At 38.1% G+C, this 18,024-nt stretch overlaps 2 protein-coding genes across 11 annotated transcripts in view; one reads left to right on the forward strand and one right to left on the reverse strand.

Annotated features, from left to right (window-relative positions):
- Nucleotides 1-10,934, forward strand: part of myo6a (myosin VIa) — a 122,507-nt gene extending 111,573 nt beyond the window's left edge. For 3 of the 6 annotated variants that reach the window (XM_034899852.1, XM_034899854.1, XM_034899856.1), the window contains 4 exons: nucleotides 1,296-1,430; nucleotides 3,681-3,707; nucleotides 6,629-6,847; nucleotides 9,404-10,934. In XM_034899852.1, coding sequence (XP_034755743.1) covers nucleotides 1,296-1,430; nucleotides 3,681-3,707; nucleotides 6,629-6,847; nucleotides 9,404-9,603 — 581 coding nt within the window. In that variant the 3' untranslated portion in view covers nucleotides 9,604-10,934. The remainder of the gene's footprint in view (nucleotides 1-1,295; nucleotides 1,431-3,680; nucleotides 3,708-6,628; nucleotides 6,848-9,403) is intronic. The other 3 variants (XM_034899853.1, XM_034899855.1, XM_034899857.1) reach the window with 1 other exon arrangement.
- Nucleotides 10,935-11,690: 756 nt separating this feature from the next.
- The window catches only part of LOC117961286 (interphotoreceptor matrix proteoglycan 1-like), a 56,584-nt gene continuing 50,250 nt past the window's right edge, over nucleotides 11,691-18,024 (reverse strand). For all 5 annotated transcript variants that reach the window (XM_034899849.1, XM_034899850.1, XM_034899846.1 and 2 more), the window contains one exon: nucleotides 11,691-12,767. The gene's annotated coding sequence lies outside the window, so the exon portion shown is untranslated. The remainder of the gene's footprint in view (nucleotides 12,768-18,024) is intronic.

An 18,024-nucleotide genomic window follows, 5' to 3' on the forward strand; every position in this document is an offset into this window, starting at 1 on the left:
CAGGAGAAACTCTGTTACACCAAGCTAACCCGCTGCCAGCTGTAGCTTCATATTCAACGTACGTCAAAACATCAAACTACTGCTTTGAGTAACATTTTGAATCCAGGACTTTTGTTTGTATTGTTGCAGCGTGGTAAGTAAAAGATGAAAACGAATAACAACCGAGTGGTTGTTCATTCAACAGCCTTCCAACAACAAAAGGAGGTCAAAGGTTAAAAAGGCAGCACACCAATATGATGCTGGATGTTGATGCTGATTATGATTCAATATAAGGGGAAAGCTAAGAGCCAGGGGAGAATATCTACCATTTTTCCTCATTTATCCTCTCAAAATGTCGAGTTTAAACCAAGAACTCAGCGCTCCTTATCTCACGCGGCAGAAAGCGTGAAGGACAAGGAGGGCGGACGCCCGGCGGCGTCACAGAAACAGACGTGTGCAGAAGCCTGCGGGGCGGCCGCGCATCGACAAACAGCAGTGGCTGCGTTGGTTGTTAACAGACCACTCTGCTCGCCTCCCAGACCGAGGACAGACTGAATGCTGATGCGGTCGTGATCATCTGCAGAATAAAACATAACGGAGCGTCGGGCGAGGGGTCGACACCTGCTACATTCTGATTTATTCGGCCAGGAGTTCAGCTCCGCACGCTAAATTTAAGTTTTAGCCTCCAAAGTATTTTTGTTCAGGTTACTTCAGCACTTAGCATGCATTAAGCATCATATAGTACACTTTTAGCCCTTGCAATGTTTGGTTTTTATCCCCTCTTCGGATTCATCCTGATTTCTTTTCTCAATCCAGCAAGATGTTAAAATGTCTTTTGTTAGTCTCTCCATGTGCGTGTGAGTGCACATTCAAACACTGTATTGATTTATTTGTAAGGATATTAATGAACGTTGAGTAAATGAAGAAAAGTCAAAATATCAGATGGTAATAACTGTTGGAGGAAGAGTTTTATCATTAACACCACCATTTGGGTTGCTATTGACGCTAGCTTGGTTATTTAATTTAAACTGATGTGAACAAGGGTTGAGGGGAAGTGACCGAGGGGAAGTGGAACTATAACTGAAACGCAGCCCACATTTTGCAGGTGGAAGTAACAGAACTGAAAATGAAGAGCTAAAAGTTAGGGATAGAATAGTTGTTTCTGTTTCTGTGGTGCCAAGCCGGTAAGAACGCAAACCTCCTGGAGGGAAATTGTCTTCTCAAAGGTTGCCTTGCCGTACAGTACAGTACTACAAAATACTCAGTAGCAGTGGCCTTATTTGTTCTCACTGGATTTCTGAATCCGTTTCCTGCAGACATCGAGCTGCTGGCCGCCTGCAGAGAGGAGTTCCACCGCCGGCTCAAAGTTTACCACGCCTGGAAGTCAAAGAACAAGAAGAGGAACACGGAGACGGAGCCGCAGCGAGCGCCGAAATCTATCACCGACTACGGTACGACAACACAACCCGTTACTGCACTGCTTGGATGTTTAAATAAGGACGAGTGTGCTCTTTTCTGATATTTTTAAAACATCTTACTTTGGTATTTATCTGCTGTGAGATGCTGAATTTACAGCAGAAATTGTCCTCCGCTGTTCCTAGCTTTTTGAGAACACTTTTCTCATTAAGTTTCTGAGTAAAGACTAAAGACTTTCTTTCTCAAGTCCAAAATCCTGCTCAAAAAACTAGGATGGTGTTGATTTAAAATCATTTAAAAGCGCTCAGTGAAATGGAGCTAAATCTACAAGGTTTCTCATGTTGTTTTTTGTATTACTATTTTTATTTCTGAGTGTTCGCACAAACAAGAGCTGCACGTTAATTACCTGTTAATGTGTGAGGAAATATGTATTTATACATCTGGCCCCTGATGTTATGTCACACACTGTTACAGGTTGATGTTTAACAGTACATTTTTCCCATGTATTGGTGTCTAAGTGACTATTGTGAACACAAGTCTTTGAAATTGCCCCACTATTGAACCAGAACGCTGTTACCTGCAGCAGTGAACCGCACTTTAATGTAACCCTACAGGACAAATGTTCACAGTCAGTTAGCGTCAACTACAAGTTCTGTTGCCACTGAAAGACTCTGATTATTATTTTGACAACATTATGAAAAGAAATGTCATCACCAAACCCACCAGACTCCACGTAAATAGTCACTACTTTTAGCGTATCTAGAGGCAGCATATCTCCACGTGTGAATGGATAGATTAAGAATTTATTTCAATCAATCCAGAGTTTTGATTATTGGAACGGTTTAAAGATGAACCAAGGCAGCTTTTGATAGTTATTTAATTTAGTTTTTTTAAGACTTTGAATAAAGTGTGTTTTACCAATGTACCGACTGTTTTTTTTTTTATTAATCTGGTGAATTTGGAAATACTGATTTCAGGAATGTATTAAATTTACCAAAAATATTTTCTTACTTTGTAATAAAAAGTTCTCTGTCTGTAGGGATCCTTTCAATAATGTTGTCAGACACAATAATCTGAGCCTGTCGGCAGTAGAAACTGAACATTAAGAGGAAAGAAAGTGAAGCTGCATAATTGCCTGTTGACGTTACATTGCAGTTTGTTTCTCACAATTTCAAATATTTTTGTTCCCATCAGTCACTTAGACACAATAACAGGAAAATATGGTCCAGGTTGACCACGAAACCAAGTTACCCTTTAAATGTGAACAGAACCTTCACATTTAAATTGCATATAAAAGGAACTGAATGGTGACCCTTGCTCGTCGTCCAGACGATGTACAGACACGTAGAATAAGTGGACTCTGTCTCTGGCCTCTCACCTCCTTGTGCCACACATCGAGTTGTCATGACGACAGAGAGCTCTTATTGTGTGCTCTGCTCAGACTAATGATTGTAGGGTGAGCCACACACCTACTGTCATCCCTCCGCTTCCATCGGCCTCGCCGACACACAAGTGTTTTTTAACGGGAGTCCTGGCTCTGTGTGTGACGCCACGCTAGACATTATTATCACATCCGACGATATAACCTTCAGCAAAACATCACGAAATATTTAATGAGTGTAATTGCAAAAATTGCAAAGTTTTACATGGCCAAATGTCTGGGTAACACCTATTTAAACGATGTCAGCGCACGGCGTGAAGCGCCTGAAGCAGGTGGTCTAGGATGTGCTCACATCCACTTTTGCTAGTTTGACGGCGGAAAAAAAGGGTCCGGGTGGCGGGCACGTGGTTCAAAAGGGTTGTACGTAGTGTCTTCATTACGCATAGATGACATATATATATATATATATATATATATATATAGAGAGAGAGAGAGACACACACACACACACACACACACACACATAAGGAGCCATGTTAGCAGTAGGGGTGTAACGATCCAGCAATCTGGATCGATGTATCGATTCAACCATGCACGATCCAATACTTTGAAAGGAGTGCCAAAAACCTTGGCAACACACAGCAAAAGGCAACAAATGGGGGGGGGGCGGGGAGATGTAAACCCCCTACACCCCCGTAAATGACATCTATGTTTGTTGAAAGACTAGATTTAATATTGTATGATGATGAGACTTGTTAGCAGCCATGTGAAGCTGTATATCGACTGTTTTTCTGTGTTTCCATTCTCTTCTGATTCCTGTCATGTGATCGCGTCTGTCACCGGTTCCACTGTTGCTGTGTTGCATCACTGCGTTCTTCATGTAACTTGGCATGTCTACTTTCAGATCATGCTCCTCCTGTGACAAAAGCATGTAAGTGGTCCTCCAGAGTGAGACGCTACTAACCGCAAAGCTGCACCCCCCCTTCCTTCTCCTGAATAACCCTAAAACCAAAATGGTACAGGTGTGCTTCTAACTGGGTTCCCTGTTCGCCTCACTTTCTGCTGACTTTTGATGACTAACATTTATTCATTTTAAACACGCAACACCACTTTCTTTATTCACCTCCTATACCATTCTCCGTGTCCTCCTTGGCTACTAGCAACTGTGCGTGGGGGGGGGGGGCTGCGCAAGCCTTGTATCATGTGGATGCACCACAGTTTTTTGTCATTACATAGAAAACCTCAAGGGGGCAACAGAAACTAAGTACTATAGCTTTAAGTACATATAATGTATAAATATATATATATATATATATATATTTTTTTTTTTTTACTTGAAATTAAATCTGGCAAACTGTTGAAATGACAATATTTTTCTCAAATGCTGCCACAATCGTCATCTTACAAACACATTCTTGGATGGATGGCATTTCAAATTTACTTTTTTTTTAAAGAACGTTGAAAAATGTGACAAAAAAATGTCTAGTGCTATGGCCACTAAATTTTAAATTTGGACCCAACAAAAGGTAAAACTTGTGCGGTCGACGGGGAGACAACACAAGGGTTAAAGTAAGTCTGATATCTCGGTCTGGAGTGGTGGACAGGTTGGGATGTGCGTTTCCCGGCGAGTGTTTCTTCTTCATGTCGCATCCACAGTTTGAAGCGCTGATCTTTATCTGCATGGCTCGCGCGTCCCCGTGTTCCCATCTGCCTTACAAACCGTCAATAAGAGTCACTAAGGAAACTCTGAAAACCAGGAAGCAGGACAAGCCGTAATCAAGGGCCTGAGAGTTTTCAGCGAGGAGCTACGTTGAAGCGCCTCTCTGAAGAATAGTTCTCCATATCTGGTTGCTTTTTCTGAACAAAACAGGCTGATTTTTTTGTTGGTTCAGTTTTGGGGCCTTTTTCTTTTCCCTTTCTGAAAGTCGTTGGTTTTGGGGAGGCGCTGCTCTTTTTTAATGTCTTGCCCTTTTGGAAGAGCAAGACATTAAAAAAGGCGCCCTGCCGTTTAGCTGGTGATGGTGTTGCCCGGGAACAGACGACTGTTTCGTTTTACAAGGTGTTCAAACCTTAGTATCAGTTTTAAAATTGTTCTTTTTTTAACATGTGAAAGATTTATCTCGTTTCCATTGCTTTGCTTTTGAATCATGGAAGAAATTAAGACAGTTTCATTTAATATAATGTGACATTTACTTTTTGGCAAGCCACATTGAGTTGGTAACAAGATTTTTCCAGCACATTTCCTTGATTCTTAAACTGAAAACCAGATCAAACTGAGCATTTGTGCACAGGACAAGGTAAATTTCTTTATCGTGTAGAGGAGCTTTGTTTGTCTTTGTAGGCTCTTATTTCACGCTCCCCTTTGTAGGAAGATGCAAATGCTGTATGTTTTATGTTCCACATGAGTATGCAAACCCTGTCCTAAACATCTGTCGGGCTTCATGTCTGGCTGATTTCCTTCCCTCTGCTGTCAGCGCCGCTGGCGCTCCTCCAACGGCAGGACTCACCCACTCAAACATGGACTCTTTGGCTACATTTACATCGCTACATTTTGATTGGAATGAGAGCAGGGGGAATGAGAGGAGGAAACACCAGAGCAGAGGAAATGAGATGGAACCCCAAAGCAGGGGGAATAAGAGGGGGAAATGCCAGAGCAGGGGGAATGAGATGGGAGCCCCAAAGCAGGGGGGATGAAAGGGGGAAATGCCAGGGCAGGGGGTATGAGAGGAGGAAACACCAGAGCAGGGGGAATGAGAGGGGGAAACGCCAGAGCAGGGGGAATGAGATTGGAACCCCAAAGCAGGGGAAATGCCATAGCAAGGGGAATGAGAGGAGGAAACACCAGAGCAGGGGGAATGAGAGAGGGAAACGCCATAGCAGAGGAAATGAGGGGGGGGAGGCCAGAGCACGAGGAATGAGAGCTTGAAACGCCAGAGCAGGGGGAACGAGAGAAGAAAACGTAGCAGAATCAAACTGTATCAATGTAAATGTAGCGTTTAAAATTCCGATCTGATCCGAGGACAGTGGAGCGAGGCCGAGTGAAGGAATGAACTCACTGAACGGATGTTTAAAAAAGGGAAATCAACGGATGTCTCAACGGGCTTCAGCTGACTGGGATGTTTGCTTTTGTTCCTGTGCATTCACCTGTGAATTAACAGCTGTAGAATTAAGGAAAATGTACCTTTTCAAGCTCTTTAGAAAATTTACTTTTATATTTTACTTTTAAACAGGAGGTGGAAAGGGCACAAACATATTTTACCTAAGTAAAAGTACTATTACTTTGAGGAACTTTTACTTAAGTATGACTGAAATTACCAGCATGTAAATCTACACAAGTTAAAGTAAAAAACACTTTTGATCGTAGTTTTTTGACATATACAATTTTTTTTATAACTTTAAATACAATGTCACATTTGGAAAAATTAAGTTTTTCCAAATGTGACAGACAACAGTTGTTTGGAAACGAGCTTAACTCTGTGAACTTATAATTCAATTGAATGTTCCTGTTCATGAAGCACTTTGCAGGCTTCCAATGTGCAATACTTATTTAACTATGAAGGGGAATTCTCTCGCCTCGCGTTAAAAAGGTCAGACCACCCTGCTGGAGCTGCTGAAGTCGATATTTAGCTCGAGGGCACTTCTGCAGGGCAGGTCTTTGATGGTTTAAAGTTTAGTCTCTGACTCTTAGATGAGTTAACACACAGGTTGATAAACAGGTAGAAGGCTGCTGTTGCTGAGTAACTCACCCCCAGGCTGCATGCAAACATGGCTGCTGGCTCCTGATTGGTTGCAATCATGCATGGAAGAAGATGCCTAACTTTCTTTTTCTTCTCTTTTGGATCCAATGAGCAGCGCAGCAGAACCCGGCCCCGCCCATCCCGGCCCGGCAGTATGAGGTGGCCATGAACCGGCAGCAGCGCTACTTCCGCATCCCGTTCATCCGGCCGGGCGATCAGTACAAAGACCCCCAGAACAAGAAGAAGGGCTGGTGGTACGCGCACTTTGACGGGCCCTGGATCGCCCGGCAGATGGAGTTGCATCCCGATAAACATCCCATCGTTCTGGTGGCAGGTCAGTACAGAGAGGAAGAGGAATTAACTAGACTGAGGAGAAAGCTTAGCCTGGATGCCAGCCGAATTTAGCCAGGGCCACAACATTTGAGGTCGGGAAGTTTGGTCTGGACTCGATCTGTTGTTCGGACTAGAACTGTTAGGAGACCAATCAGATTGTCAGGCGGGGCTTTATACAGTGATTGTATCAACCACGTCACCAAAGAGCGCTTGGGTTGAATTAGTTTACAACAAAGACGGCTGTTGCTGTAGAACTGAGATGTGTAGATTCCTCCATGGTGTCTGTTAGAGAAGATATCAACAGCTGAGAACCGCGATTAAGGCTTTTTTTTTTTATCTGAAAGATATTTTGCAGTCCGTGCCATTCGTTGCTCTGATTGGTTGTAGGTCTATCCAATTGAATTGAATTAAGGCATTTTCTTTCCTGGTTGGTTGAAACACGCCCCTTAATCACAGCCCGATGGAGCAGAATCACTCATATTCTGACTTGAATCTAAGTATGACCACGTCAGACTAGTGAAAGCTATGATTGGACAATAGATTGGCAGAGTCCCTCCCCTTCCAGTGGACCGTTTAGTATCTTATACTATATATATATATCAAACATATGCATGGTAGTGACCAATGAGAGACTAATTATTTTTGGATTGAGTCATGTATTACACATGTGATATTTGTCAATCGGAAAGATCATTTTTTAACTGAAGAAGAAATTGTCATCACCAAACCCACCAGACTCCATGTACATAACCAGTCATTTTATCATTGTAAAACATCTTCATTCAAAGTGGACAGAAACAAAATAAAATCAAAATTCATCTCGTTTCGTCTCTCCACCGTTCCAACAATCACCACTCTGGTCTGGTTGAAATAAACTTTTAATTCACCTATTTACATGTGGGGATATGCTGGCTCTGTACATGCTAAAAGTAGTGATTATTTACATGGGGTCTGGTGGGTTTGGTGATGATGATTTCGGGGGGGGGGGGGGGGGGGGGGGGGGGGGGGGGGGGGGGGGGGGGGGGGGGGGGGGGGGGTTTAATGTTAAACTAAAAGGATTTTACTCTTCAACAACAAGGTTTCTCTCTTTAGGGATCCTTTCCATAATGTTGTCAGACATTAGACTTAGAATAATGATCGGAGTCTGTCAGCGGCAAAAACGGAACTTTCAGTGGACCAAATTAACGGTGAACATTTGTCCTGTGGGGTTACATTACATCCTTTTATCTACTGTTTTTACTCCGTAAAGTGACTCTGAGCTGTGGAAAAACGCTATACAAATTCAATTTATTATTATTATTATTATCCAGGTTCACAGCTGCCAGTTACTGCATTCCAGCTCAATACTGGACCAATTTCAAAGATCTTTGTTCACATCAGTCACATAGACACCAATGCTGGGGGAAATAGGGTCCACGTTAGAAAAATGAAATGAAATTACCCTTTAACAGTGTTTGTGCCGCAACACTGTAGAACCACAGATTGTACCACTTAAGGAGTCACAACACTAAAAGAGAGAAAGTAGTTGTTTTGTTTACCCAGCTGTCTCAGCATATGTGCATTTATAAAAACCCACCAGGTCCTACCTGTGTATCTCACCACTTTGTGTGAGTCTGAGGGTTGCGGTGGTTCGTGGGTTGAGGGATGTTTGTGAGCTTTTGGTGCTGTCGTTGATTTCTGAAAGCGTTTGGTCGTCAATCAGAAAGAACAGCACACATTGTGGTGAAATGTTTAGTATTTTAGAGCGGCGGTATTGACAGACAGCAGCATGTGGCTGACTAACTACCTCATATTAAAGTTGGTTCACACACTTCTGGAACCTGTTATTGCCTTCACATTTGCAGGTGTGTTGAACTGACTGAAGGGGAATGTGTTCAGGGAATGACATATTTGTTCCTGTTGCAGTGCAGGACAGAAGTAGTCCGGCTATCACCCAACCAAGCTCAATCTTTTAAGATTAAACATTAGTCTGGGCAACCTGCTCTTTTTTTTCTACGGCACAAGAGGCTTGATCAACAGGCATAGTTCATATGACTCTGTACGTGATTGGATAGTCCTTCAACCAATCAGAAAACGATCCGGGTGACGTAGCAGCGACAGCGGCATCAAAGGGTTGCAGCGCTTTGGTGGCCTTCATGTTAAATGTAAACAAAAGCTGCTTGGTTGCTTCTCTATCGTCATTGTGTTGAACTAAGGGGGTAGACCTCTCCTCGCTAAGCATGCAGTGACTGGCCACAGGAGAGAAGAAGTCCGGTCTTTGGGCCACCCTGACCGCAATCAGCAAGAAAGACCAGACGACCGCGCTGGACACAAGAACCAAGAAACAACTTTACAAAATTCACCAAATCAACAGTTTAAAAGGATCATCAAGTATTCTGTGACTTGGATGTTTAAACAGTAAAATCTTTATATTCACAGATTTATGTAATCTTCCCAGTGTAATGCAAAAAAATGTATAATGTCATAACATTTTGCTCAGGTTTTGGGCATCTTCAGTTAAGATTGAAATGACAACTCTGCCTGTTGCTGAAGCAAACTTTTTATTTTTATGTAACAGGCAAGGACGACATGGAGATGTGCGAGCTGAGTCTGGAGGAGACGGGCCTGTCGAGGAAGAGGGGCGCGGAGATCCTCCCCCGGCAGTTCGAGGAGATCTGGGAGCGCTGCGGCGGGGTCCAGTACCTCCGCAGCGCCATCGAGAGCCGGCAAGCTCGCCCCACCTACGCCACGGCCATGCTGCAGAGCATGTTCAAGTAGACGGAGCCCAGGAGGAAGAGGGGGGGTCCACATTGCATCGCAAACAAAGGGACAAACGCACCAGCTACCTACAGTAACACAGATGGCATCGGAGCGTGCTGCACCAGGTTCTGAACTGCGGGGCATTCACGTGAACAGCGATTCGTCTCAACTGTCTTTTTGTTTCTCTTCTGTTGTCCTTTGTCGGTTTTTTAGTTTGTGCTGGCTTTCGGCTCCTTGAAGAAGAAAGGGGGGAGGGAAGCGAGGGCAGGGAGGTTTTACATTGAACCCTATGCAGAAAATCATAGTAAATTATCACATCTGGTTGTTTTCCAATGAATTCTGTTCTCTAACATTTTTGCAAGTCTAACTCTGAGGCCTTAATACTACTTTAACAGGGTTCAAAATGCCACAAGTAGGACGTTATTGTTTTGTTTTAAAGCTGCCTCCCCAAACGAGAAAACTTAATTCCTCTGTAATTATGCATTCCTGATCATTACACTGAAGTCTTACTGGTCCCATCATAACAGCTAGCTGTTTATACACATGGTCTTCATGTGGTTCTTACAGGCCGAGAAACACTTGCACAACGGGCGCTCACCGTGACGCAGCGCTGCACGAGTAACTGCACTCAGAATGAAGTCAAATATTTGCTAATACTTTATTTTTACTGTTTGTCTTTCCAACCGAATGTAACTCAAGACCTTGGTGATTTGCTCATGTAGTGATTCCTCTTTTCTTCTCAGTGTGTGTGATTAAATGTGTAAAAGCTAATCAGAAAGAGGTCCAAATGATCGTTTGACAAACATACCTCCGAACTATAAGCCCTTGTTGGGTTTTGGTAATTCAGCTCCGTGATTATTATTCTGCGTTTTATTAAGCAAAGCGGGAAAGTCTGAAATTATTATGCAACTCAACGCGGGCTGTTTCAGACCAGATCAGTGCTGTAAAAAAATATCCTCCATACATTCTTTAGTCAAATTTGATCTTTTTACACGAGGAAACATCACTTGCCAATGCAGTGATTCCCAAGGCAGTTTCACGTTTTTCATTATCCTGAAAACATATAATCATGATTCCAGAAATGTTTTAAAGAAATTCCAAATCTCACGTCAGATTGAAGAGCTATGAAGCGCGCCATTAACTCTGTACGATGCACTGGTACTCAAATGAACTGGAACATTCTTTCAAACACTGAACATTTTATGTGCAGTCAACTGTGATATTCCAACTGGAACGTAAAAGTTTATTTTTGGGAGAACAGTTTTCTACTCGCGCTCTGGCACAAGAAGCAATAAATCACGCAAGCTAAGCTAAGAGGGAAAAAAGAAACAGGCGTCCTTTGATGTACATAAAAAAAAACTGTAAAGACAATCTGCTGTGATGTTACACCTTTATTCACCCGAGGTTGCCAAGTTTGTTCCCAAGCTTTCTCTTCCTTTTGACGCTCTCCTCTCTAAAACAAAACGCTAACTTAGATTGTTTGAAAGCATGAAGATCTGTCTCGCTGCAAAGTGTCTGTTCCTCTGTTTATAAATGGCTTGAACATGCAGGAAAGCAGGCTCAAAATCAATGAAAGAACGCACTATAGAAAAGCCGAAGGTCTGATAGTCGAGCTGATAGTCCAGCTAGGCGTCTCGGTTAAAAGTGGCCTGAAAATACTTTTGGGGATGTTTAGGCTTATAAGTAACTCTGGCTGATAGACAGTTTGGTCTGATCCAAACAAACATGCAGAACCAGTTCAGACGAGGTGTTCTCCTGTCTGTTAATACCGAGTGTAAAGATGCCACATTCTGAGCTTTGCCCAAAGTTACGACCTCAGTTTTAGGTTGTAACGCCTGAGTAATGAAGACCTTGACATATTTTCTGAAATGAACAAGAAAATCCTGCATCTGCTCCGATCTGTTTCTTTTCCACACATTACAATCATTCCTCGGGAAGCACTGCCTTTGTCCACTGTCACTTTTGTAACGCTGATCTCTCTAACAGATGAATAAAAGCATTCCATGTTTCACTCACCTCTCTGTATCTTCTTTCACTTTAGTTTGGGGTCAAACTACACCTGAATATCTCCTCAATACCTGTTTAAAAAATAAGAAAATAGGGTCTCTTGTACAACAGTTTGTATTTTCAACTATCGATTGTAAAACAATTTAACACTTCAAATAAGAAAAAGATTTTTTTTCTTTTTTCCCAATGCAGATGTTTCAGCTATTTACATGAACTGTACAAGTACACTGTATGGTGATATTACAGATCTACAACTCAAAAAATGGCTGCATTTGCACACAAAATTAATTGTTAGCATGCTAACAAGCTACACTAAAATAATGATAAAACATGGTAAACATTCCTGCAAAACGTAAGCATATAGCTCAAAGCACCAACAGCAAAGATAGAAACAGTTAGCTGTTCTAGTTTTTCACTTTTTCCTTTAGAAATACTGGATTATTTCACCTTGTTAGGCCGTAAAAAATCCTTCACAACAAACAATTTGAGAAAGAAAGATTTACTTTTTGGTGCTCAAAACTATAACCTTGAGTCCAGGAGTGGGCTCAAAATAAATATTGCTTGATTTTGAAGGGGTCTCAAGCTTAAAAAAAAGGGTTGGTAACCACTGATTAAGATTGCAATGAAATCAGCTGCATATTCCTATATGTTAGTCTGCAACACATCCACAGTGATCCTCATCTTCAGTCCGAGTTTATAAGAGGTTCAGGTGTACAACAGGGTAAAGAATGTTTGTATTAAGCTGTGAAAGGATGAGAATGTCCAGTTCTGACAGTGCTTACAGACCTAAATGAAAAAATAAAGCAGAGACCTGATGCAAGGTTCAGTTTTCTGTTTCCAGATTTGAGAGCTTTCAGATGATCTCATGTTAACATGTTAGATCTTGTGTATTTTTAACCACCTATTTACTACACAAACACAAAAGAGTCTGCAGACGTCTACAAAAACAGTCCAGGGTCGATCAATGATCGAGGCTGCAGAGTCACGTGCTGAGATCCTCGTCAGCGACGATGACGGCGGCTGTCCAAAGTGGCCTAAATGTCTGATTGCACAGAAGGAAGAATGTCCTCTTTGGAGGCAAACAGTTTGTCCTGAAAGCTCTTCAGCTTATGATTTCTAACTGTGAGGCTGTGATGAGTCCCAAGTTCCTGCTGACGAATTCTATTTCATTGAGTCTGCGGAGAAAAAGGAAAAAGGTACAATATTAAAGGGGCACTCAAACCAATTTTTAATGTGACAATCAGTCTAAATTTTCCATAAAAAGACACAGTATAGCACGTCCAAAAAAATTCATAAAAAGTCATAGTATCTAAGTACGTCGAAAAAAGTAAAACTAATTTTAAAGTAAGCAATGTTGAAATTTATAAAAGTATTATTGTATTATATGTCAAACAAAGTCATTGTTTGTTGAAAAAAGTCATAATGTAGTATGTCGAAAAAGTAAAAATCATAGTATGCTGAAAAAAGTTATAAAAAGTCATAATGTAGTTTGTCAAAAAATATAGAAGAAAAGTCACCGTATGTTGAGAAAAGTCATGAAAAGTTCAGAGTAAGTAAAAAAAAAAGCTTAAAATGTCAGCATAGTATGTCAAATTATAGTACAGTACATTGAAAAATGTAAAACTAAAATCTTAATATAGTACTGTATGCTGGAAAAAAGTCATAGTATGTTCAAAAAAGTCAATTAAAGTCAAGGTAAAGTATGTTGTCAAAGAGAAAACATTTCATAGAGTGGAAAAAAGTATTGAAAGGTCAATAGTATAGAATGCTAAAAAATGTCGAAAAAGTCATAATAGTATATATAGTATATGTTGAAAACGGTCATAAAACATAGTGTGGTATGCTTAAAAAAGTTGTAAAAGTTAGGGTATACTATGTCAACAAATGTCATCAAAAGGTCACAGTATAGTATGTTGAAAAAGGTAACAGTATAGTATGTTCTTAATGGTCAAGTCCTAGTATAGTAAGTCATAGTATATTATGTCTTAAAAAGTAATACAAAAATTCATAATATATTGACAAAAGTTTTAAAAAAAATAAGAAAAAAGTTTTATGGAAAAAAAAGCCCAAACGTCATAGTATAGTAAGTGAAAAAGTTCATAAAATGTCTCGCAAAAAAAGTAAAAAGAAAGTCATAGTAGAGTAAGTGCAAAAACTCATAAAAATTCATAGTCTGTTATGTTGTGAAAAGTCATAAAAAAGTCCTAGTACAGTACGTTGAAAAATGAAAAAACTAAAATAATATAGTATGTTGGAAAAAAGTCATAGTATAATATGTTCCAAAAAATCAATAAAAGTCAAGGTAAAGTATGTCTAAAAATAGAGAGTACATTTTATAGAGTGGAAAAAAGTCTAAAGTCTAAAAAGAATGCTAAAAAGGTTAAAAAAAGTCTTAGTATAGTATGTCAAAAAGTCATAACAGTAGAGTATGTTGAAATAAAGTAACAGTAGAGTATGTTCAAAATCTCAATAAAAAGTCATAGTAAAGTATGTTGAAAAAAAGAGAAAGAAATTCATAGAGTGGAAAAAAAGTGATTAAAAAAGTCATAGTATAGAATGCTAAAAAAGTCATAACATATTATTTTGTAAAGAAGTCATGAAATACTATGTCCCAAAAAGTCATAGTTAAGTTTAAAAACACGTTATGTTGAAATCTGAAAAAAATCATGGTCTAGTATGTAGAAAAAAAGTAATACGTCACAGTAAAATGTAAAAAAAAAAGTCATAATATAGTATGTGTAAAAATAAAGTAGTATAGAACGCTTAAGTCCAAAAAGTCATACTATATTATTTTGAAAAGAAGTCATACTATAGTATGGAATGCTTAAAAAAGTCATGAAATGTCACATATGTAATCAAAAGTCATAGTATAGTGTCGAAAAAAGTAACAGTATAGTATGTTCTTAATAGTCAAGTAATAGTATAGTAAGTCATAGCATAGTATGTCTTAAAAAGTAATACAAAAATTCACAGTATGTTGAAAAAAGTAAAAAAATAATAACATTTTATACTAAGTGAAATAAGTCATAAAAAGTCATATGGTGGTGTGCTGAAAAACGTCATAAAAGGCATTAGTCAAAAAAAGTAACAGTATAGTCTGCTGAAAAAGTTATATAGTATAGTAAGTCATAGAATAGTAGGACGAAAAAATTCCTACAAAAATCATAGTACAGTACGCCATAAAAATCATAGTATAGTATGTTGAATAAATTCATAGAAATTCACAATTAATTATGTTGAAAAAAGTAAAAAATAAGAAGAAGAAGAAGTCATAGTCGTATGTTGAAAACATTCATGAAACCTCATAGCATGGTATGTTAAAAAAATGTAGAAATTTCAGGATAGTTAGTCAAAAAAAGTCAGCGTATAGGTCCTTGTCTTGTGTCTGCATCTGCATGTGTAGTTTTGTCATAACAAAGTCACAGTATAGCATGTTAAAATGTAGAAACAAAGTTATACTATAGTCAGTCGGAAATATCATAAAATGTCATAGTATACTATGTTGAAGTAGTTAGTATGTGAAAATTGTAGAAAGAAGTCATTGTATGTTGATAAAAAGTCTTAGTAAAGTTTATTGAAAAAGGTCATAAAATATCAGTATAGTTTGTTGAAAAAAGAAAATTCATAATACAGTATGTCAAAAGAAAGTCATATTATAGTAAGTGAAAGAGTCATAAAAAGTCATAGTATAGTATGTCAAAATAAGTCATAAAAAGTCAAAGTATAGGATTAGGAAAAAACATAAAAAGTCATAGTATAGTAAGTGAAAAAGTTGTAAAAAGTCTTAGTATAGTAAGTTAAAAAATTGTAAAAAGTCATAGTATAGTAACTGAAAAAGTCATAAAAAGTCATAGTATAGTAAGTGAAAAAGTCGTAAAAATCAAAGCATAGGATGAGGAAAAAATATATAAAAAGTTATAGTTCAGTATGCCAAAAATGTAGAAAAAATTCAGTATAGTTTGTCAAAAAAGGTATAACAAAGTCATAGTATAGTATGTTAAAAAATGTAGAAAAAAGCCAAAGTATAGTCAGTCAAAAATATCATAAAAAGTCATAGTATATTATGTCAAAAATTGTATTAAATGTCACAGTTACGTACGTGAACAAATGTAGAAAGAAGGTAAGTACATGGTGACAGTATATTGATAAAGGTCATAAAGAAGTCAGTATAGTTTGTTGAAAAAAGTTATAAAAAGTCATAGTATAGTATGTCGAAAAAAGTCACAGTATGGTAATGAAAAAGTCCTAAAAAGTCGTTTGAGATTTTTTTTTTTTCATAGTTTAGTATGACAAAAAATGTAGAAATAAATCATAAAAAGTCAGAGTATAATATGTTGAAAAAAGTCCTAAAACATAACAGTAAGGTGGGCTGAAAAAAGTCTTAAAAGTTATAGTATAGTATGTCAAAAAGTTTCATAAAAGTGATAGTATAGAATGATGAAAACAGTCAGAGTGTAGTATCAGAAAAAAAAAGAAGTCATATTTCAGTATGCCAAGAAATATAAACAAATTTGTATGGGTAATCAAAAAAAGTCATAAAAAGTCAGAGTATGGTATGTTAAAAAAAGTCAAAAAAGTCAAATATTGTTTGTTGCAAAAAGTCATAATATAGTATATTAATAAAAATACAGTAGCTGCAGACATCGTTCTTGTTGTTGTGTCCTGTAATTCTTCTCTTTGTTTTGGTATGGAAACATTTGACTACAAGAAGGATTGTGGAAAATGTGCCTTCTTCTGTATGTGTAGTGTACTTTTCTGTATATTGTCATCTAGACTGTCTACACTCTTGCTTAAATAAAAAAATGTGATCGCAAAAAAAGTCATAGTATAGTATGTCAAAAAACATCCTTACAAAGTCATATTCATCAATCAAAAATGTTATAGTATAGTATGTTGAAAAATGCATGTTGTCTGCATGTGTAGTTTTGTCTTCCCTCCCTCCCGTAATGCCTCTCTATGTTTATTGGTCTTGGGACGTGTTCCCAGCCACAGTGTATTGTTTGTAATTGTTTGTAATTTCTAAATGTATAAAAAAAGTAAAAAAGATTCATGGTTGAATAAATATACAAAAAGTCATAATACACTGTGTTAAAAAAGATTCATAGTACAGTATTGTATAGTCTGTCATAAAAATGTCATTGTATAGTATGTTGAAAAAAATCACAAAAACTCATAGTATAGTATGTCGTAATAGATTTATCAAACGGTATAACGAAAAACCAAATCAGTTTAGTATGCTGTAAAAAAGTCAAGGTCATAAAGAAGTCAGTGTAGTTTGTTGAAAAAAGTCATAAAAAGTAATAGTATAGTATGTTGAAAAGTCATGAAAAATGAATGTGTAGTATGTCAAAAAAGTTGTAAAAGTCATACTATAGTATGTCAAAAAAATAATAAAAACTTCATATTATGGTATATCGAAAAGTAAAATAAAAACTCATGGTATAGTATGTTGAAAAAAGTAAAACAAAGAGTTGCAAGTATAGTTTGTTGAAAAAAGTTAAATAAAAAGTCATGTTATAGTATGTTAAAAATTGTTTTAAGCAGTCAGTAGAATTTGTTCATGGGTGTTTTTGCATCTATTTATAGTTAGCTGTGGGAGTGAAAAATTTCTACTTTCATCTCACTGAACTCAAAGTTCCAACTGTGTTGAGAACCATAAATAAGCATGATCAAATGATCTGCAGTGCACTGACGAAATGACTCAGGGTTACATTAGCTTTAATTAATTAATTAATTAATCGGAATTAATTAAGTAGAAGTCCTTCAATTTCCTATAATTAGTGCCAAATTACATGGTACTTTCCTGGAACTCAAAGACTTAGAGAAGAGAAAAAGTGTTCTCCTTGTAAATGTAGATCCGAACTGCTGATTGCTCCTCTCAAACTGTTTAAGTGATCCTTTTACAGAGTCCGCCTCTTTAGCTGTAATGTTTGCAGCAGTTTAACTACTTAAGTCAACAGAGCAAAGCGGACAATGACATAATATTTTAAGTTGATTTAGTTGCACAACAGCGTGACTACAACAAATAAAATAAAAAACAAATAAAATAAAAAATAAGAAGCTGTTTTTTTAGTTTGGAGCCGGAAAAGAGTGAGATGTGCTGACATTCACCTCGCAGCGCAAAAGCCTTTCAGACCCACAGACTGCAAAAATAATAGACAAAGCTTCCAGGCATGAAAAGTGAAACTAAAGCGGAAGTGCTTTAAATCTGCCTTCTATCCAATGGCCAGCCGGGGCAACTCCACCGGCTCTAATCATGCTAACACTGTGGACATTTAATTTAATAACCTCAACTTGTTTTTGTCTGTTGTCCATGTTTTAATCTTCTTTAAAAAGTTTTTTTTTTATTGATTTTCCAACAATGTAGCATTTTCTACCACATATAAAGGACCAAATATGTACATCAATATATGGCTGTGTTATGCAGAAATT

The sequence above is a fragment of the Etheostoma cragini genome, chromosome 18 (genome assembly GCF_013103735.1).
Source record: "Etheostoma cragini isolate CJK2018 chromosome 18, CSU_Ecrag_1.0, whole genome shotgun sequence".
Lineage (NCBI taxonomy): Eukaryota > Metazoa > Chordata > Actinopteri > Perciformes > Percidae > Etheostoma > Etheostoma cragini.